This window comes from Onychostoma macrolepis, chromosome 06 (assembly GCF_012432095.1).
Source record: "Onychostoma macrolepis isolate SWU-2019 chromosome 06, ASM1243209v1, whole genome shotgun sequence".
NCBI classification, from domain to species: domain Eukaryota; kingdom Metazoa; phylum Chordata; class Actinopteri; order Cypriniformes; family Cyprinidae; genus Onychostoma; species Onychostoma macrolepis.
This window is the reverse complement of record NC_081160.1, coordinates 16,278,401-16,301,710: the sequence shown is the minus strand read 5'-3', so window position 1 is coordinate 16,301,710 and position 23,310 is coordinate 16,278,401. Positions and strand designations below refer to the sequence as shown.

Genomic DNA, 23,310 nt, shown 5'->3' with positions numbered 1-23,310 from the left:
CCCAGCGACTTAAGACTGGTTTTGTGGTCCAGGGTCACATATCATATTTCCAGGAAATGTAAAATTACAGGAATGCCAAATAATGAAATATTGTTTGCTCAAATGCAAAATAAGGGAAGATTCAAGCTTCACATGTCCGGTGCCATTCAAAACAGTGAACATATAAGCAAATAAGTGTGGAATGTTGAGGTGTCAAATGACCAAAAACTGACCAAAATGGAATAGAGGGATATGGATTATATTACAAAATTTATTTAAACAGAATGGAAAATAACAGAAGGGAATAAGCAATGACCTGCACAGTACATGATATAAAAAACAAAAACAGCAACTCCACATTTGCAAGCTGGAGCAAGAATAAGTACGGACCACATTATTTGTTGTAAACCATAGAAACTAGTTTCAGTGTTTCTTAAATCACATGCAGAGACGTTTGAAGTTGTTCTGTAAAACCAGACACGTGAAATATATATAAACCAAGACCAAAAGACCAACTGACCAACTGGCAGTAGTTCAGTTAAACTATACATAGACTGTGCATATAATCATTTACTAATTTATTTTAAGTCAGTAAGTGAAAAAATGCTAATTGCAATGTAGACAGTCTCTCATTTAAAGCATTTTGTGGTTGGAAGTTCAAGGCCCCCACTGCGTTGTTTCAGCAGGCGTGTGGCTGTCTGTAGGACATGATGCCGCTGACGAAGATGACGTCTCTGCACATGTTCATTGGTGATCTCTACAACACATGCAGTGGAGAACCACCCCCGCTGTCCGTCCTGTACCCTACGGCCTTCCAGAAACCCTACAAAAGACCAGAAACAAGAGATCATGCAAGAGCATGCAAATAAGAAAAAATTTAAAAAAAAACCTTCATTGATTTTAGACTTATTGAATTCGGAATGGCAGGGTTGTGTTGCAACAGCACCATCTGAAGTCTTCTGCATGATGTTGATCATATCTCCCAGCTGTAGACTAAGCTCCCCTTGTTGTTGTCCACTGTACACCTCTATACATCGCACCTGAGGACAGTCTTAGACACAGTGCCTATTTGATTCAAATTTGCACATTGTTTATTTTTTTTATTTATTCACAAATATATTATAATTCTAAAGAGCAGCTACACTGCAGTTAATTGTTTGCTCTGATTAAGAACAGATGTTTCCCATTTTTGGAAACACAATCTTGAAGCCATTGACACTTTTGCCCCCTAGTGGACAATGTGTAGCTGCACAGGCTATTGTTTATTGTATATTACATTACATATTATTTATAGAACTGCCAAAGTTAAAAATATTTTGTACACACTGTCATTGAATAACACTTATAAGCAAAATACAAGATCAGACATATATTCATATAAATATGTGTTTGGCTATGTGATATTAAGAGGTAACCAAACTGACCCCAAATCAGAGTTAACCCTTTATGTAATATATAATAATACAAAGAAAATTATAATTATAATATATTACCGGTATATATTAATGAAGAATGAAGGATAAAAACGAAATATTTGAGATATTATGAAATATAAGATGGTGTCATTATGTCATATGTATTGCAATCATTTTTGCTTTCTGTTGAACTGACTCAAACACACACATAAAAAACTGGTATTGCATTTAGTGATTCATTCTTACCCCACTCTTCATACACAGTATCCTCTCCATCTCTCCGCCCACCCAGGAGCTCCACCCACAAGTGCTTCTCAGCTCTAAGAAAACAAGAAGACGTGTTTATTGGGGGAAACTGCATAGTATTTTACATGTTTTGTAAATATTTGCTTTGATCTTGCCATAAAGATCATGTTGCGTCTGACAGTTTGATGGATTCTTTGCATTGGGTACTAACTCTGAATTTGTTTGCAATAGAAGTTGAGAGGTGGCGCTCCGGTGATTATGCAAAAGGACGAGCCTAAATATCCGGTTCAGCTCACATCCCTCCAGCTCCTCCTCCAGATCTTTGCCCTCGGTCACTTCTATCAGAGAGCGGTGCACGTAGTCATGAACTACAAAACGATCCAACCTGTATTCATAAAAGACATTAACACCTTAGGATGGGCAGGTATACAGACAAAAATGTGACCCTGGACCACAAAACCAGTCATAAGGGTAGATAGATTTTTAAAAATAATAGCTTTCTATTGATGTATGGTTTGTTAAGATAGGACAATATTTGGCCGATATACAATTATTTAAATATCTGGAATCTGAGTGTGCAAAATACTGAGAAAATTGCCTTTAAAGTTGTCCAAATTAAGTCCTTAGCGATGCATATTACTAATCAAAAATTAAGTTTTAATATATTTACAGTAGGACATTTACTACATATTTTCACGGAACATGATCTTTACTTAATATCCTAATGATTTTTGGCATAAAAGAAAAATTGATCATTTTGACCCATACAGTGTATTATTGGCTATTGCTACAAATATACCTGTGCTACTAATGACTGGTTTTGTGGTCCAGGGTCACAAATGACCATCTGCTGCATCTATAGTGTTCAAAAGTTTTGGTCAGTAAGATTTTTTTAAAGAAATTAGGGCTGCACAATTAATCGAATTTCTAATCGCAATTACAATTATGGATGCCACAATTATGTAATTGTTCAAAAAGTCAATAATCGTTCAAAGTCCACTTATGTTATTCTGAGTGCTTAAGATGTGTTTTTTTTTCTTTCTACAGGTTATCTTAAGGGTTCTTCCATTGTTTTAATTATAGTTTTAGTTTAACATTATAATACCATGCATATTTTTTATAATTTAAAGAAGAAACCAATCCAATGAATAGTTGACATTTGAGGCTTAATACTATAGAAAAGCAATAAAAGTTTTTCCGTTTAAATGTTTTCAGCTTGTTTATTTTCATATAAAAATATGATATGCAGTTGCTTCAAACAATGGTATAAACATCATTCAATGTAAATTGTGTTAATCGTAATTAATAATCGCAATTACAATTTCAAGCAAATAATCGACAATTGTGATTTTTGTCATAATCGCGCTGTCCTAAAAGAAATTAATACTTTTTTTAAATTCAGCAATTAAATGAATCAAAAGTGACAGTAAAACATTAATAATTTTACAGTGATTTCAATTTCAAATAAATGCTGTTCTTCTGAACTTTCTATTTATCACAGAATCCTAAGAAATTATCAGTTTCCAAAAAAAAAAATATTAAGCAGGACAAATGTTTTCAACATTGATGATAATAAATCTTTCTTAAGCACCAAATCAGCATATTAGAATGATTTCTGAAGGATCATGGGAAGCTGAAAACATGTTTGCTGAAGACATGTTCATCACAGTAATAAATTATATTTTAAATATTTAAAAATAGAAGACAGTTATTAAATTTGTAATATTATGTCACAATATGACTGTTTTTACTGTATTTTTCATCAATTTAGAGATTTAAGAGACTTCTTTCAAAAAAATTTACCCACCCCAAATTTTTGAATGGTATTATGTATTTCAATCTTAGATTGACAATCATTGACAATCTATTTATCCATAAAGGCTATCTATAAACTAAGATTTAGCAATAAAACTTGTAAACAGTATATACCATATCAGTTATTGGCCAGTGTTAGAGGTTTCTTTATTTATTGGTCTCTGTGAATATTGGATATTTATCAGGCACACTCATGATATTCTTTATTTTAACATTTAGATGACATTTTCTGTCATCTAATGCTCATTAAAATAACTTTTTAAAAACAAATCTCAAAATAAATATCCATTTTCGTACTGTACAATAATGTTGGTTGACAGTTAAATAAATTTGCGGCATTTAAAACTATTTTTATTCAAATAAATGATTTTATTCATTTATTTGGATAAAAACAGCTCAGAATTTAAAGGGGTGGTTTACTGCGATTTCACTTTTTTCATTTTAAATAGTGTGTAATGTTGCTGTTGATGCATGAACAGTATCTGCAAAGTTGCTGCGCTGAAAGTTCAATGTAAGCGGAGATATCGTCTTTTAAAAATCAGGAAGTTTAATGCCTCCAAAAACGACTCCTATGGGACTACAACGAGATACTTCCCGGGTTGCATACGTAAAAAACCCATCAAACCCCTCCCTCCGGAACATGCAAAAGAGGGGGCAAGGCCATGTTCTGCGGCTTTGTCGAAGAGGAAGAGTTATAGTGGAGAGTTGTAGTCATGCCGTCGAAACGGTGTTATTTTCACCCAGCTGTCAGGTCTTCTGTGTTCGGGCTTCCTACGGACACTGTAGTTCGTCAACAATGGTTAAAATTTATGTTTGATTATGTTCCTGACAATTACAATCCTAATTTAGCTCTCTGTGCTGCGCATTTTACGGAAGACAGCTTCCATAATCTACACGAGTTCAATGCCGGATTCACACAGAAACTATTACTAAAACATGGAGCGGTTACAACTTTAAAACCAGAGGCAGCAGTTGTTGGGCGACAACCTGTAAGTAAGATTTCATCATTTTAAATGTATTTGCACGTATAAATTCAGACGTAATGTTTTAGTTTTATCAAGGACGTAAACAAATGCCAACGCTGGCTTTAGTAGCCAGTTAGTTAAATGCTATTTCGTGTGTCTTTGACAAACGCGTACAAACATTTTGGACCCGAATTTGTAATTATGTACTAATTTTGTAAATGTATTTTCCATGTATACTTTATGACATAATTTTTCGATTTGATCAAGAACGTAAACACAAGCCAACGCTGTTTGGTTATAGTAGCCAGTTAGTTCGATGCTATTTTGTGTGTATAAGACAAACGTGTACAAACTTCAAAAAATCATATGTAATCACAACAGCAAACTTCCATTCAGAAACGTTTTGTAAGAGCCGTGCTTGCGGAAGTTCTACTTGACTCTCTTCATTACCGCTTTCTGGGTCTGATTCTGGCTCAAACTGATATGGCAATATTGACACCATTATTTACATTTGACCGCAGCACATGCGACTGTCGCCCAGTGAAGGTAATGGGCGTGACGTTTCCGGACAATGTGCAGTACGCAGTTTAGCCAATCACAACACACCAGCCCAACTAACCAATCTGAGCCCATTGCCTGTTTCTGAGGGAGTGGTTTCAGAGAATCAGGAAGTCAACCGGTCGTTCAAATGACAGAGGAGAAAGCGGCTTACAATAAAGGTGAAATATATGAAAAATAAGGCGTTTTTTAACAAACGAAACACGAAGACATGTTATATTGCACCCCATAAACACAATCAAGCAAAGAAAAAAAGCAGTAAACCACCCCTTTAAATATTGTCCATTTGTTTGTTATTGGCCATAACATAATTATCGATATTCAGACACATTTTAATATCAGTGCAAACCAGGTAGATAAAGAGTTGAATCTGTCACTTTAGATAACAGAGACATCCAAAATGTGAAGTGTTGGGAGCCAACAGGCACAGGACGGAGACATCTTCCTAGAAACTAAAACCTAATGAAAATAGAAGAAACTTCTCACTAAGTAAACATTTAAATCAGCTCATTTGATAAACTAATTGATTTGGCTCTCCTACCCTTTCCTGGTGGCCACCAGAAGCAGATCATTAAAGAGGAACAGAAGTACAGGACACAGTTTTCTCTGGCCAAACATGTTTTCCTTCAAAGAGATTTGCACCAGATCTCCCTGCTTCACAAGCCAGCGGGAGGAAGACACGAGAGGCATGGCCTGAGAGAGGCAGAAAGACCCAAAAACCGACAGACATTGATGAAAAAAGTAAAATCACATTACAAAATGTATAACAGTTTCCCATGCAGCGACCACCTGCAACTACAGTACCTTGCATGCAAACTCAGTCTTATTAGCAATCTGCACTATTTCTTCCATCTGTTTCATTCTGCCCACCTGCCAGTTGCAAGCTTCTAGAAGCTGTAAGTGAAGACAGCACAAAGCATACAACATAATGCAGCAAACTGATTTTTATACAATAGCAGTCATTGAGAAAATGTTTAGCAGCTTGGCATTCATACCCTGGAGATCTCCGTCAGAGCTCTCAATGCTGAGGCCTCACAGTCTGACCCTGGAACGGCCTTCTTCTGGATATTCTGCATTGCACGGAAATGTTTGACATATTCAGTGATGTAACATTTAAAAACAATTAAACATTCTCATGCTAACTATGCTAGTTCTTCTCATCACTCACCTCCATTAGGACTTTAAGCCGTGTGATTCTCTGAAATGGCAGTGAAAGGAAAGATTTGAGGGGTAGGCGGTTGCATCGAGGGTCTTCCTGTAGTTTATGCAAGATCTCCACAATCTGAGGACTCTCTTTTCTGATCACAGTACAACATAAATTATAAATATATTAGATTTTCAAACAGCAGACACTTTATTCATAAACATCTGTAGAACACAGTACAACCAATTTGCATTCCTAATATACATGATAAATAAACATCAAGAACTATTCTTTTACCCAAGATTGTGTAGTGTCTGCTCCTGATAGGGCATATTACGGATGTAATTTATATAAGCATCAAAGGGTCCAAGAGCATATTGGTGCACAACATCACAGATTACGTCGCAGAACACACTTGAGGCCAGCTCCAACAGCATCGCATCCATGAAGCTAAGAAAAGAGTTTGCATAAGACATAGGTAAGTATTTGAACACATAAGTCACAATTAAATATGCCTGAATGCAGGGGGCACGAGTGGGGGATTATCATATGACACAGCAGCCACAACAGCACTTATGTATTATTTATTTTTTGCTTTTTATTCGAAACATTCCCAGACGCATTAACTATATCATGAAATATCTTGATTCTCACCTTTATAGATTGTTAGTTGATCTAGTGGGCGATCAAAGTAACCTAATAATCTAAGCCACTTTTACAATTATTTTTGATTTATAGGCTATTTTTCGTGGATGTTTGAAATATGGGTGTCATAACATATTTTAATACGACTGACTTTATATTTAATATGAATTTAACATCGAAAGTTAATGTGAATAAAAACATTGTAAGTCAGGCTACTAATCATAACACTTTCATTGTACAGAAAGAGAGCAAAGAACATTTTTACTGACAGTCTAGAGTTCAAGCACTCTCAAAAACTCCCATTAAAATCATTGAAGCTGTTTACACTATGAAATTATTATCTTACAGATTCGTACACACATCTGCTTAAAAACTGGCGTATGCAAATGAATGATGCTAAAGCTGTTTTCCACAACTAACTTTTCTGAGCCACTTTTACAGTTATTTTTGATTTATAGGTTATTTTTCGTGGATGTTTGAAGTCACTTCACTTTAAGTTCACACAAGTTTATCAAAGTGATTTATGAAACTGTTCCAACAGAAAAGTTAACCAGAAAGTGTACAGTAAGAATAGTAATAATGTGAAATATTAAAATAACTGTTTTTAATTTTATTCTTGTGATGGCCAAACTGAATCTTCAGCAGCCAGTAATCCAGTCTTCCGTGTCACATGATCCTTCAGAAATAATTCCAATATGTTGATTTGGGGCTCAAGGAACATTTCCTATTATTATCAATGTCATTGTGCTGTTTATTATCAAAACCATTGTGCTGTTTAATATGTTTGTACAAATTATGCAACATTTTAGGATTGCTTTTTGAAGCATTTATTTGAAATATAAGAGTGTGAAAGTCTTTGCTCTCTATGTTGATCAATTTATCACATTCTTTCTGAATAAAAGCATTAAAAAATGAAGCCAAACTTTGTTTGAATGGTAATGTATATAGGAAGTAATATCATTATATACAGGCCCAACATTATAATCTTCTGAACATGACAATGAACACAGGAAGGAATCAGATCTAAATGTTTTCTCCTCAGACATTTATTCTGTACGGACCTGCTAAACAGACTTTATACTGTACATACAATGTCTGGTTTTTACCTTTGACTCATCTCTTTGATCTTTGCAATGCTAGAAAACAATGACTTTCTGTCTCTTGGTGCCAAAGCGTCTTTCAGCACTGAAGATTCCTGAAAATGTTCCACAGCCACCATCAAGCTCTGAAGATAGGACTGCTCAGATGTGACAACCTCATACAGATGCTGGTAAAGAGTTGAAGGGATGTGAATGGTGGGCAAAGGCAAAGAATGTTGGGAAAAAAGCGTGGAGAACATCAGAGAATATAAAGTAGATGTCATGAAAAACAGGTATTACCAATTTTTATACACCTTAGGGTACCTCTTGAAGCTTTAGCTGTTCCTTACTGAGCTGACGTAGTATTCCACTGTCTCTTACAATGTTTCGGTCTTGCCACAAGTTCTCCACCAACTTTGTCTTAGTATCAGCACACATGCAGTGGCAGTCTCTCTTAGAAGGGCTTTTGATCAGTTTGTCCACCAAACCAGGACGAGACAGCATTGTTGGAGTCCTTTGAGAAGTTTCAAGTAAGTTCCTGGAGAGATTCTCCCCATCTGTTTCTTGGTATTTTATCACAGAAGGAACGTCCTCTGGACACTCTCCATTGGAAACACCTGAGATGGAAACATTTTCATGTAGTCTTTCTCCATCAGTCAGTCTTTTGGTGTGGAAGCACATTGAGCACATTTCTAACTGAGAGTTACTAAAGATTTTGGGAAAGTGATCTCCTTTAGCCTTAAACACTTCCGGCTTTTTGGTGCGACAAACTCTCTCTTTAATTGCTCCTGAGAATCTTTTGTGTAGCTCAGAAACCAAACTTTCCCTGACAAGGTTGCTGAGCAATCCAACTTCATTGTGCTCAATTTTGGTTTTATTGTGAACCTTGAAAGCAGGAATTGGTTTTGACAGAGATAGATGTGGAAGGGGTTTGTCAATGGGACAAACCTCAGAACCTGGAGAGAACAAGAATATCATTGCAGGTAAGATTTAATGATGAAATACTACTACGCGGTGATAATAATGGTGGAATTAGAGTATCTGATTATCTGTGGGGCATCACTGGTGAGCTGGAGCATTCAGACTGGACTGGTGTTGTCATCCATATAAACTCCCTCATCAATATCATTCTTAGGTGCTTTGCCAACAAAAATGGATAACACAAGATCCTCCATTAAGACTGCTGACACATTGGTTCTCATTCAGTAAGAAGCTTGAAAGTGCTTCATACACATATACTGTCTTATGTTTGCAGCCCCAACTACCCTAGTGATTTAAATGTAACAATAATTTAAAAATCAAGCTGTTCAGCCAACTCTTACATTTATGCATTTAGTAGACACTTTTCTCCAAAACGTTTTTAGGAGGTGAAAAAGGGCCTTGGGGAGTTAGACCCAAAACATGAAGGATAAAAACGGCTGACTATATGATAGTTGGTGTATTTTTGGCTCGAGATATGCCTGTAAGTCACAAAGCAATGAAAAATAAATTCGAATCATTATGGCAAATGAACACTCACCCATCGTGGAGATCATTTGGTCTGGCTCTTTGGGAAGAGGTCTGGCAGGTACAGGTATGCTCGGAGGGACTCGTTTTGATTTATGTGAGGTAGTTTTTGGATGACTGTGCCAGTTTCCTAAATGAGTGTCATTATTCTTTCCATCTGTGGAAACAGATTGGTGAATTTTTGCCAGTGGTTCACAGATTTACTCACATCTTTTGTCATGACAGTAAGATGTTTTCCATGCAGGACTGGTTTTGCTCAGTCAACGTCTAGGAGTTTATGTTTATAAATTGGAATCAGACATTCTGTGTGGTGTACCTGAACAAGCTGGGTCTGATGCAGATGTGACATAATTCACATTGCTATTATGGACAGACTGTGATTGGTCAACATAGAACTGCGTCTTCAGTAGACGAGGTTTTGGCATTGGTTTCATCTTTGGGAGAGCGACCAGAGTGTGAGTGGCAACTCCTTGGTATGGGTTTTGTGCCGCCGTGGAGTTCTGGGTGGCCTGGTGTTGGTGGTCCTTCTCTTGGACATCTCTCCTCAAAATAGAGTTTGTCGCTCTATGCCATTTCTCACCCTTAAGCGGAGGTTTAGGGGGACAGTAAGTTTTAGACGCAGGAAAGTTTTGGCATGGATACAGTTCTCTGTATCCATCTGGCCCTGGCATGGCCTTCAGACGCCTGTAAGGAAGAGCAGATGGGAGCAGAATGCTACTTATTAATTGTCAGTGTAAATTTTGGCAGATGATTATAAAAATTTGTCTATACAAGTAATGGAAATGAAAGATCTTTTGATCATAGAAGAAATTATGAAATTACATATAAAGATGTGATATGAGTTCACACTATAACGCAATACTTAATTTACATTAAGTTTGCACAAGTATACATTTTTAAGTATATTATTAAGTATATTATTTCCATTTATTTTAAAGGATGTCAAAGTGTACTACTTCTTCTCAAGAGGAGGTAACTATATTCCATTATCTGGTCATGACCACAACTTATGCAAATATCATCCCTGTCAGTTACAATATCTTGTTTTGAGTCAAACCTGCAAACCATTGCCAACCCAACTCATTGTGAGGCCACTAGCAAAAATAATGTATTATTTGCACAATTTTAATAATTTGAGTGTTAAATTATTGATGAATCATGATTTTGTGAGAAAAGTACTGTGAAAATCTGTACGCTGATTTTATGCACAAATGCGTATAGACAGTTAGTGAGCTGCTGATTTTAGTATTGCATAATGATCTTACTATTTCTTTTCTTTTTATTTATTATGTCATTTAAAAAATAAAAAAACTTGCTAGGTGTACTGCGTTGAAGCTGCAGTCTGTAAGTTTTACCTCTTTGTCGCCATCTTTGTTTGAAAACCTGGAATTGCAACTTTTTGTGGAATTATCTTCCTTGCATGGGGTTGTGATTCGGCACAGCTCCAGCGTGATGAATCTAATGTTTTGAGGTGAATGTGTGGCTGTCAGTCACCGGTGTGGATGCTGTACTTCGCAATCACAGATTCAAGCCTACGTCTTGGAATATATGACCCAAATAAAAATTTTCACCGTATATTGCCTTCTAAACAAGTAAGTAACAAGTCTGCCACGTTTGTTCTGACCAACTGAGGAAAAAAGCATTACCATTCGCGCTACCAATGGTGATTTAATCTAAAGATCAGTTAGCTAATATAACATCAAACCGTGCAAATTATTAATGTTAACAACATCAGAGACAAGATTGCAGCAGGAGCAAAGTTTGGTGAAGGCACAGGCAAGACAGGAGCTGCAATAGCAATTTTATTTTATGGATTGATTTTAAATATATTGAGACCTACTGATTTCAATTTAACCACAATGAAATTGGGTAAAAATACGCAACCATATCGATATTTGTATATAGATCAGATTGATATTGACTAATCAAATACTGATCAAGCAACGGGAGCTTCAACAAACGTCGGCTATGGGAAACGTGTTGGCAATAACGTTTATTTATCCACAATTGTATCATCGGATAAAGAAGAACAAGAACAAGTCTTCAATCAAGATACAACAAACTAACGCTCTGCTACTTATGATTTGTTTACTACTATCTGGAGATATCCATCCGTGTCCCGGCCCGCGAGGGGAAATAAATACAGCCGATTTAAAACGCAACAACGCTGATTCACAGGTACGCACTCTTGTTTGTAAAAAAATGGCAATTGAACAGATGAAACAAACTAATCTTGATCATCGCCTCTGTTCCGTGGGCATTTCTGGAGTGGGGCCGCTTGTCCGGGGTCCAGGGGCTTGTCTCGGGAGTGCGTTGGTTGAGATGCCGAGGGAGAGCCTGGATGGAGGAGGCCTCGAGCCGACGGTGGGACCAGTGGTGTGTCCTGGCAGAGACTGCGGCAGAGAGAACGGCCGACAACTGCATTGCTGAAGCATCGAATGTTGGGTCTAACCGATCTATGTCATTCTCAAAAAATGAAGGTGACTATCAATCCAGAATAAGCGTGAGGTACTCCAAAAGAAAGTGATCTACTATCAATAGATGCATTTACATTTACATCGACGCTGTCAGCAGGACAAACAAGATTTACAACTAAGTAAGATAAGTTAAGTCGTGACGTATTGTCAAGATGCTACCGGATCAAAAGGCATGTAATGTTACTTTTGCGAATAAAAAGATTTTAAATGTTGCAATTGCTAAAAATAGGAAACTGAATATATTCCAGTCTGTTAATCAATCAAGAATAATCTGGGACCCTAAATCAAAGCCCAAGGGCATTTTAGGAGGGCATTTAAAACATAGGCTACATATAATTCTAAAAGTGATCAAATCCATCAGCTTCTACTAGATTCCAACTTAGATTTTCTGTGTTTAACAGAGACTTCACCAGGAAAATTCACCATCATCAGCTTTATATATCATTATTATACATTTAATTATTCTAGCTGCTGTGAGAAAAGGCTAAACGATCTGTCACCTGCAGGATCCTCACATGGGATAGCCTAGTAGCTGGGACAACTTCTTTATGTTTACAGACGTGATGTAATGACGCAGCAACGTGCTTGAATTTCCCACGAAAACCTACCCGTACCACTCAAATTAGAAAACATTATTATAAGCTAACCATTGTGAATTGGGCTAAAGTAAGGTGATAGTTTTGAACACTGGCTGGTTATGTACTTGCTCAAATATTGATTTCGGATCATTTTTAACCAAAAAAAGTTACGGACTGCAGCTTTAAGCCAACTGAGACTTGTTATAGCACTTGCATATCATTGCTCTTTTGTTGATTTTTATTGCTTCCATTGTCCTCATTTGTAAGTCGCTTTGGATAAAAGTGTCTGCTAAATAACTAAATGTAACTGTAATGTAATGTACTATTTCTGACAAAGATATAGCAAAAAGAAAGAATAATATGGTAGTGGGCTATTCTGTGTGGTTTTACTGGTGTACACAAAGGTCATCTAATTGATATTAGGCTCTTCTTTTGTGCTCATTTGCATAACTGATTGAAAATTTGATTATTATGTTATAGTGGTATCTGGATTTGATAATTGATTACATTTTATAGTAAGGAGTCATTTGTACTAAAGTATATTTGGACATTACCATGTTGTGGTTTGTATGTTATTGTTACATTAATTTTGTCATCATTTATGCACCCTTGTGTCAATTTCTTTATGAACCCTTGTGTTAATTTCTTTCTTTCTTTTTTGGTACCCAAACAGTTTTGGTTCCTATTGACTTTCAATGTATGGAAAGTCAAAAAGTCAATGAGAACTGAACAGTCTGCTACCAACAGTCTTCAAAATCTTCTTTTGTGTTCTGCAGAGGAAAGAAACAACATGAGGGTATGTTTTGGGTGGACTAACTCACTGTAACGGTCCAGACAGTGAGAGTGTGATCTGATCTGGCTGCACATAGGAGCTCAGACAAAGTTGCCTTTATGTTTGTGATCTCTAAAAGTGATGATTCAGCATTATGGTACAGATGGGCTTTGGATGATCTCATTCAGTAATTTGTCGACACCTGAGGTGTCTATACATTGAGGGTCATATGGGGGAGAGGTAAAATATGTGCTACTAGAAATTGTCATATAGGCCTACTGAAACATACTGTACACTGATAATATGATCATTTTGAGTACTTAATGGCTGACATAACCAGGAAATTTTACCTACAGCCTACCACACACAGACACGCATAAGCCCACCAATAATTTCCTTTTTGTGGTCACAGCTGGATCATGTTGTGAAAAGAGCTGATGTCGGGATTTCCCACTTTTCCCATCTCAGGAGATCCGGTCACACATGTCTCCGCTTGTTGTCAACTCAGCTATACCGAATCATCTAAGACATTCCTACTAAATTGAGTCAAGCAGTGTCCTTAGGCTTTCTGCTAACTAAGTCACCTTTATAATGGAATGTAGAAATTTCCCACTTTCCATAAATGTCCCAATGATTGAAAAAGAAGGAAAAACCAACATGCCCAGTAATAGAATAATTGTTTTTATGGGTAGGAAGGGCAAGATGAGCTTGTAGGTAAAATTCAGCCACTGCCTCAATCAAGAACTGCACATTTGTTTTATTAAGGTAAACATGCACCGTATTAAAAAAATTATTTGATTAATTAATTTTAAAAGTTAAATTGAAATTACATTTTTAATGAATTTGAAAAACCTAAACAGCAAACTTCTCATTACCACCTGTATTTTTGGAGGTTGTCAGAGTAATATACTGTAAAGGTACAAAACAAATTTTAGTACTTCAGTAGTTTGATGTATTTACATTACAGTAGTTAATAGTCATCTAGTAATTAGTAATTCATCTTGGGACAACTGAATGTAACAAGTGGCTGACCTTAGTCAACAATGCAGTCAGTGTGCCCAATACTCATTGAAATCCATGTCAAATCTCTTTTTCACCAACTTCCAAGACACAACAGATGGAAGATAAGAAAGATGCATCTTGGATATGTGCATATGAGAATGCAACACATATGTAATGGTTTAAAATGTCTTTATACAAGCAAAAACCATTATATATATATATATATATATATATATATATATATATATACTGTATGTATGTATTTATTTAAACATCTTACTTCCATTACTTTCACACTGTTTCTCATCTCTTAAACCTCACAATTTAAATTTTGTATCAATGTTTCTGTAAATACACTTGATATTGGATACTAGCCATATAGTAGATGCATTATTGTATTACAATAAGACATAAACATATATTCCCATATTATATTAAAATAATTATTAAAACTAATATCAAGTAAACAAAAACTTCCACTTACCTCAGTTTGTATTCACTGCTTTTAATTCTGAAATGTTGTCCTCCTCTTGATGCTTCGCAAACTCAATAAACTGATACCCTCAGCCAACACTAACTGAGTCTAACTAACAGTGGGAATGCCATGTGATTCCATGACACAACTCTATTCCTTGTAACTGTCTCGACTTCAAAAGAGAGGGGAGGGAAAAAAAAGAAGTTCCGTCCCGACATGCCAGTGTAAAGTCAATCAGGTAAGAAGTCTGGAATCCACTCATAATGCATCCTTAGTGTAACTTAAATTTGGGTTATTAAAAAATACAGATTTTGTTATAAAAATCATAACATAAAACTAGTCAAACTATCAGAGCAATATATAGTCAAAAAGACAGGAGATTTTGGCTGGGTTGGAATGGCATTCCGTTGGACCACAAAACCAGTCTTAAGTAGCACGGGTATATTTGTAGCAATAGCCAAAAATACACTGTATGGGTCAAAATTATCGATTTTTCTTTTATGCCAAAAATCATTAGGATATTAAGTAAAGATCATGTTCCATGAAGATATTTTATACATTTCCTACCGTAAATATATCAAAACGTAATTTTTGATTAGTAATATGCATCGCTAAGAACTTCATTTGGACAACTTTAAAGGCGATTTTCTCAATATATATATATATATATTTTTTTTTTGCACCCTCAGATTCCAGATTTTCCAGTAGTTGTATCTCAGCCAAATATTGTCCTATCCTAACAAACCATACATCAATTGAAAGTTTATTTATTGAAAATTAAATTGACCCTTTCATACATACTGTATCTCCAATTTTCATTTAGTTGTACTTGTGTTGTTTAATAAGAAACATAGGTGTAGTTATAGAGGTAAGGTGTTTACTTTTCAATATTTTACACATCTCTTCCATATGGTGTTTCCCAGAAAAAAACACCACGTTCTTATGAAGCTGACATATTCCAAATTGTGACCCTGGACCACAAAATATATTTACGGTAGGATAGACAACATGTTCAAGGCTCAGAAAGGTACCAAGAATGTCAACAAAATAGTCCATGTGACATTAGTGGTTCAACTGTAATTTTATGAAGCTATGACAATGCTTTTTGTGTGCGACTTTATTATAATGAATTTATTCAACAATTTTCCTCCTCCGTTTCACCTTAGCGCCATTTTGGAGAGTCGACGCATGCACGTGCCAAAGCCACTAGAAGACAATCTCTGGCGCGCGCTTTGATCTGCACGTAAACAACCTTGGTACATTTCTGGGCCTTGAATGTGACAGGACCCTTGCTGTCTATGGAGGGTCAGAAAGCTCTCAGATTTCATCAAAAATATCTTAATTTGTGTTCTGAAGATGAACGGTCTTATGGGTTTGAAACAACACGAGGGTGAGTAATTAATGACAGAATTTTCATTTTTGGGTGAACTATCCATTTAAATCAAGTTAATACATTTTATACATAAAGTGGCATGCAAAAGTTTGGAAACCCCTTGCAGAATCTTATAATAATTTTGCATGAATATAAATATATAAATATTCTGTATGAATAATTTTAACAAAATAAGAGAGATCATTCAAAATGCATGTTATTTTTTATTTAGTACTGTCCTGAGTAAGATATTTTCCTTAAAAGATGTTTACATATAGTCCACAAGACAAAAAAATAGCTGAAATCAGTAACTCATGGATATGTATTGTACGTTTATTTACGCTTTGATTTGAACGGAAACAGCGTATCCATGCGTTACTGATGACAGAGAATAGCGTACGCACTTTGCGTCCATCGGATGCTCTCCAAAATGGCGCTACGCTGACACAGAGAGACAGAGAGGAGATAAATTGTTGAATAAATGTTATTTTTATTTTCTTTGCGTACAAAAAGTATTCTCGTCGCTTCATAAAATTCAGATTGAACCACTGATGGCAGATGGACAATTTTGGCGATGTTTTTTATACTTTTCTGTGCCTTGACAGTGTAATTTACTTGGCAGTCAATGGGACAGTCACAAACGTCCCGGTTTTCATCCAAAATATCTTAAATTGTGTTCCGAGGACGAACAAAGCTTTTACGGTTTTGGAACGACATGGGGGTAAGTGATAAATGACAAAATTTTCATTTTGGGGTGGAGTATCCCTTTAAGAGCCGGGGGGTGAAAACTTTTTGAATTTGAAGATCAAGGTAAATTGTACTTAATTTGTCTTCCGGGAAACATGCAAGTATCTTCTGTTGCTTCCGAAGGGCAGTACTAAATGGGAAAAAAATTATATTTCAACAAAATAAGAAAAATTTGGACATCTTCATCCTGTTCAAAAGCTCTTAATGCATTGTGTTTCCTTCTGGAGCATCAGTAAATGTTAGAACCTTTTTTAATAGTTGTGTTTGAGTCCCTCAATTGTCCTCAGTGTGAAAAGATGGATCTCAAAATCATACCGTCACTACTGGAAAGGGTTCAAATATGCAAAAGATGCTGGAAAACTGAAGATTCTGCAGGACCTGGAGGATTTTTCAGAAGAACAGTGCTCAGTTTAACTGTTCAGAACAAACAAGGGACTCATGAACAACCATCACAAAAAAAAAAAAACAAACAGTCATGGATCATCCAGGTAACCACACACAGTATTAAGAACCAAGGGTTTCCAAACTTTTGAATGGGGTTATTTTAATAATTTCAGCTATTTTTTTACAATACATATCCATGCGTTACTGATTTCAGCTATTTTTTTTGTCTTGTGGACTAAATGTAAACATCTTTTATGTAAAATATCTTACTCAGGACAGTACTAAGTAAAAAATAACATGCATTTTGTATGATGTCTCTTATTTTGTTAAAATTATTCACATTTTCACAGATTCTGCAAGGGGTTCCCAAACTTTCGTATGATACTGTACATATAATTTTCTTTATTATTTTCTTAGCAATGCCCCATAGCAGTATATGAAGGCCTAAATGTTTCATTTAACACTTATTATTGTATTGTATAATTATTACATCTGTCAATTCTGTTTTTAATCTGTGCATATCCGTATACGTAAAGTTTAGCAGCAGTGGAATATGATTGATTTGTAAGTACTAAGTGAATAATTACATATGCAGTATGCAATAAATATATATGTAGTTATTTATATTACTTAGTGAATATAATATATACAGTAGCACGATGTAATCAAAAAATATATAGCTATCCTTTTGTATGAAGTTGTTACGTCTTTGATTGGAAGGTCAGTCTTAGTCTGTGCATTATTATCTTGCACTGTTTGATAGAACAGAAAAGGTTGATAGGGCTTTTGGTACACTGGGAAAAGAGGTTCTCATCTTCCATTTCCGACTAAAAAGTCACAGTAGTTGAAAGCACTGAAAGAGTCAGTATTTTGAACATCTGTTGAATGAGAGGAATCGGTCCCCATCTTGTGGATGTAACTTTGCACTACTGCAACTAGTTGATCTTCACATTGTAAATCTGCAATAACAATATGGACCTCAAATACCTGAAAAGCATACTGCCGAAAACATGAAAAACATGAAATGTTTCCTGTCATATTCTAGAACTCATTTAATGCTATTAAATCAGCAATGAAGAGGGACTGACCACTCAGGTTTGAGTATTTTTCCTTTCTATTAAAATGATTATACATTGATTAAATTGAAATGATGTTAAATTTTCTTGCCAACCCTGAACTAAAAGTCAAAATAACTAATTTCATGGGAAGAATTTATAACTTCCATAGGTCATACAGTATATATCCTGAGAAAAAAAGCTCTATCATCCCTATTTTGCATGTATAGAAAAACAATTGAATGAATGCAATGAAACTTATGATTTGGCAGCATTGTGCCTACTGTATGAAGTTTTCCAAATCATAATTAAACTGCTACACTGAAAGTGTAGTATTTCAAAGTAGTATTTCCCACAAAACCTCACAAGAGCAAATGAGAGGTTGCAGTCACCATATCACCTACTCTTCTGAGATTGGGATAATGACACGGGGCAGAGCGAATGGATGTTGTGTGCTCAAGCAGTGCTTAAATCGTTCAAGAAAAACAGTGAAAATCAATAACTTAGATTCAGTTACAGAACGTTTGTATGCAATTTCTGATTGACTCATGATGGTCTTATTACCGTCTTACCACATTGTCATAGATCTATGTTTAGCATATTATCCCTAGAGAAAGTGCTATTTTATAGGACTTTGCAACCACTTTGCAATTAAATAGTGACCCAACCCAAAACTGTAAAAAAATGTTAAAAAAATCTTTAAAATCAAAATTTGACATTGAAACTCCATAGGCCCTAACAATATGTAAAAGCATTTACAAAGGCGGAATTAAAAAAAAAAAAAAGGACATTTCTGTAAATTATAAACACCAGCTCTGGGGTGATTTACCCAATACCCTTAATGTAGTCTGGGTATTATTTTATTTAACTTGCATATATTTTGTTTATGGTTGTGGAGGATGAGTGTATGTCTAATTTGGTGGATAATCCTATTATTTTGCTAGTCTACTAAGCATTAGCATTAAGCTTTGTCTTTCCTTGCTGTCTATCAGAACAAACATGTGACCAAATAATGTCAGTCACCAAACTACTGACACAGATTCAAGTTTTCATAAAAAAACTATACAACCAGCAGCCAATACATGCCTCACTGATTTAATTTAATTTTTTTATCTTATCACTGTGTGAGATCATGATTGCATCATGTGAAGATATCAATATTTTAAATAGAAAATGATGTAATTAGCTACAAGACAAACTATTGTCTTTTTACCCTCTGGTGCTCCTTATTTGGGAGTCACACTTATGACGGACACCTAAAAAAAAAAATTATATATATATATATATATATATATATATATATATATATATATATATATATATATATATATATTTTTTTAATATTTTTATTACTTTTCAATTATGGCAGTATTTCATGTTAAAATAGAGTCAATGCCTTTAAAATCCAATTTCTGAAGCCAGATTAGTGCCATCTGGTGGGAGTAAAATAAGAAAAACATCTGCAATTCCATGATTTAGCCCATAGATTCTTACATAGCTCTATATAAAAGGCCTATAAATTCTCTAATTGTTTTTAGACATAAATACTTATTTTTATTAAGCTGTGGGTTTGGATATATATTTAGACATTTTCAAAGACAACTTTTTGTAAAGGTTTAGATCATTTTTTTTTTTTTTTTGGTTTGAAATGTTGATTTAAAGCATCAGTTTTTGAATTATTATTACTACAGTCAAACCTGAACACAGAGAAAGCATTTTGTTACACAAAATATTAAAATTCTATAAAAAGTAACAAAAACGAACAGGAATGTTTTATCACAGTTTAATCCTTCTGGGTCTGATCTGATTTCAACCTCTTATTTCAGTTTTCTGAGTTGTTATGGCTATATGGTTTTAACCATACCAATTCATTTGAATGTGTATATTTGTGTATGTGTGTGTGTCTGTGAGTGTGTGTATGTGTGTGTGAGTGGATGTGTCTGTTTTGCACTCTTGATGTTTTAGAGTGTAACCCCTTCCTTTCTGTCCACTTTTTTACTGCATTGTAGTTGAATTATTGCTTTTATTTTATATATTTGCTGGGTTACAGTCACACCAGTTCATAGGTGTGTGTGTGTATAAGTGTGTGTGTGTGTACGCGTGTGCTTGTGCTTGTAAGTGGATGTGCTGGTTTTGCACTCTTGATGTTTTAGAGTTTCACCCCATCATTGCTGTGTACTTTTTTTTCTGCATTGTGGCCGATTTGTAGATTTGTCAATTTCCCATTCATTTCCTATGGTTGGTCATTTTTGACCGAAGAGCACAAGTGTGACTATTTTTTTTTTTTATGACCACTTAGCCTGCTTGAATCAAGCCCTCAATGTGTTCACATTCCAAATTGCATAAAAGTCACCAAGTTTCATACCATTCCGATGAAGTTGTGATTTTTAAAAATTTAAAATAGAAAATGTTTCAGTCAAAAGAGCACCAGAGGACATATGGATATAATGTAATGGCCATGACACAAGTAAAGAAAGAAAAGTATTTTATCATTTATGGTTTTAGGTAATTAAACATTGCGATTATTACCTCTGTGGTACCAGTGTTTTTGCTTTACATGAGTGTGTATGTGTGTGTACAGGTTTACATATCCTGGTGGGGACTTAAACTTGAATACACACTCATGGGGACTCGTGTCACGGTGGGGGACATAAATTGAGGTCCCCATGAATACAAAAGCTTGTAAATCATACAGAATAAGTTTTTTTGAGAAAGTAAAAATGCACAAAGTTTCCTGTAAGGGGTAGGTTTAGGTGTAGGGCGATAGAAAATACGGTTTGTACAGTATAAAAACCATTACGCCTATAGAGAGTCCTTAAGGATAGCTAACCAGACTGTGTGTGTGCGTTTTTGTGACAAATGAGGACATAAATTTGTATAATGACAAGGGTATGACATAGGTATTACAAGGAGAAAGTGACTTTTCAGGACATTACCCCATGTCCCCACTTTTCAAAATACTTATAAATCAAACAGAATGGAGTGTATTGAAAATCTGAAATAGCACAAAGTTTCCTGTAAGGGGTAGGGTTAGGTGTATTGTTGGTGTAGGTCAATAGCACATACAGTTTGTACAGTATAAAAACCATTACACCTATGGGATGTCCCCACTTTTCACAAAAACAAACGTGTGTGTGTGTGTGTGTACATCAAAGATCCCCCTCGAGGGCCCCAGTGAACTCTAGCTAGAAGGACATGGACACCAATTTCTACTCATGGGGGCCCCAAAGCAATAAAAACTAAGGGCCCCAGAAACCGTAGCGATGCCCCTCCATTACATTATTTTTAAGCTGTGCTACATTTTTGCTTAACCATGCTATGAGAATCACAAACACCATGGCCAGTGAATGAATCTGAATGAATCTTTTGATGAGAAGTTTGAGTCGAAAGATTTGAGTTACTAAAATGACTCAAAACACTAGTACATTTTTTTTAATTTTTTTTTTATAATGAGGACCAGCACCTATGGTCATGATTGGTTACCAATATTCTTCAAAATATTTTTTAAGTTCAGCAGAAGAAATAAACTCATACAGATTTGTAACAACTTGAGAGTGAGTATTTTCTTTTTTTGTGAACTACCCCTTTACGTTTTTAATATATTTGTTCATCTTAATATAGTAAGTGGATCAAGAAAGTTCATCAAGTTGTCCAGACAAGAATGCATTTTGGTTTTAGGACAACTTTGATAAAAGGTTTTGATCCACTTCAAATGTTGACTAGTGTAAATGACAGTATGGGTTGTTTTGACCTTGGTTAGTGTTTAAACAATTAATAACTGGTGGTGTTTATTACTGAAGAATTTTATAACTGATTCAAAATACACTCACTTATTGCCACCTACTGCTGGTGTCACCTCAAAACGAATGAACGAATCAGTGAATTTAAAAGATTCAAATACCAATCCATTTTAGTTACTTAGTAGATAAACGCTTTTGGTAACGTTATATTTGCACATATGTTTTAATAAAGTACTTTTAATCAAGGTTTTAACACAGTATGACTTATTTTGACTTCCCTCGTTGTTTATTGAGGAATAATTCATTGACTGATTCATAATAAACAATGATGCACTCACTTGTCGCCACCAACTGCTGCTGCTGATGCAACCTGCGGAAAGAACAAACGCGGAAACTGGTGAAAAGATGCAAAATATTTCTGGTGTAAAGACTCAAAATACACTCACTGAGATGAATCCGAATCCCCTCCACCGCTACATGTTACAGCCGCTCCTTTTCAGAAAGACTTGTATGATCTGTACTGGCAATGTGACGTGAGGGAATGTGATTGGAGGAGGCTTGAGCTATATAACCCACAGACTGCTGCTCCTCCCTTTCGCCAGTGGAGTTTCACTACGAGCTTCTGCACCACACAGGGCAGACGGGAACACAAACACAAGTAAGTCACTCTTCGTTCCGCAAATCAATCTATGTACATGATACATCCGAAAGTCTGTGTCGCTTCTTCTTGACTTCTGATACACGCACATCGTTCTGAATGTTTTGCCATGAAAATGTGCTCTGGCTCGACTCCATGTCAATTTCTCCCCACTGTTTCACCCTTTGCTCTAATGCCTACGTGGACTTTGTGTGGACAGTCAGTCACTAATGCTGATCTTGACTAAACATTCACATTGGCCCGTCTGCAAAGGCCGTGTTTTCAGTGTACACTTGTGAGACGTTGTCATTCTCGGAACATTAGGTTTATAAAGGATCGATACGAGTAAAGTTTTCCTAATCCAGTGTGTGTTAGCGCGAGCGCTAGCTGGTGTACGTGTCACTATCGCGCACGCGCAGCTCAAAGTTTACTGGAGTTGGTGTCTAGCCAGGACAAGTTTTTCATCGCCGCAAAGCAAAAGAACTGTCGTATTTTCCAACAACACACGTTATTAGTTCGATTAAGTATGTACCCATCCACCCTTCTCGTAATTCAAGTATTTTTAGATGTGAATAATTGTGAAATTATGAAGTGTTAAACGAGAAATCCGTCTTTCCTTCTCTGTTAGCCGTTAGCATGGCGTGTCATGAGTTGATGTAGCGCGCATGTATACAACAGGGTGAACCTTTTACATACGAAACTCGTTTTTACACACACAA

The 23,310-nt window shown here is 35.7% G+C and overlaps 2 protein-coding genes across 8 annotated transcripts in view; one reads left to right on the top strand and one right to left on the bottom strand.

The window, feature by feature from the left end:
- Window positions 1-197: 197 nt before the first annotated feature.
- On the bottom strand, window positions 198-22,555 carry LOC131542222 (rho guanine nucleotide exchange factor 5). Of its 7 annotated transcripts, none has more exons than XM_058778678.1 (15): window positions 22,401-22,555; window positions 22,293-22,324; window positions 9,669-10,036; window positions 9,366-9,509; window positions 8,171-8,802; window positions 7,874-8,034; window positions 6,420-6,572; window positions 6,147-6,276; window positions 5,974-6,048; window positions 5,783-5,872; window positions 5,520-5,671; window positions 1,852-2,025; window positions 1,641-1,714; window positions 926-1,030; window positions 198-802 (listed from the first exon to the last, which is right to left on the bottom strand). In XM_058778678.1, exons 3-15 carry the CDS (start codon window positions 10,021-10,023, stop codon window positions 609-611), a joined length of 2,439 nt encoding a protein of 812 aa, XP_058634661.1. In that variant the 5' UTR covers window positions 10,024-10,036; window positions 22,293-22,324; window positions 22,401-22,555; the 3' UTR covers window positions 198-608. The 7 variants fall into 7 exon arrangements, 6 of the variants coding, with proteins under 6 accessions (XP_058634661.1, XP_058634664.1, XP_058634662.1 ...); XM_058778681.1 differs by having other exon boundaries at window positions 8,171-8,463; window positions 22,401-22,536; XR_009271683.1 differs by having other exon boundaries at window positions 665-802; window positions 926-1,044.
- Window positions 22,543-23,310, top strand: part of hdlbpa (high density lipoprotein binding protein a) — a 19,006-nt gene continuing 18,238 nt past the window's right edge. Inside the window, exon 1 of the mRNA XM_058778677.1 lies at window positions 22,543-22,612. The gene's annotated coding sequence lies outside the window, so the exon portion shown is untranslated. The remainder of the gene's footprint in view (window positions 22,613-23,310) is intronic.

Coding starts and splice junctions, on each gene's coding strand:
- LOC131542222 (XM_058778678.1), bottom strand. CDS start 10,023: ATGCCAGGGCCAGATGGATACAGAGAACTGTATCCATGCCAAAACTTT. Junction 8,803..9,365: donor CCAAATGATCTCCACGATGG/GTGAGTGTTCAT, acceptor TGTTCTCTCCAG/GTTCTGAGGTTTGTCCCATT. Junction 1,031..1,640: donor TACTGTGTATGAAGAGTGGG/GTAAGAATGAAT, acceptor ACTGTGTCTAAG/ACTGTCCTCAGGTGCGATGT.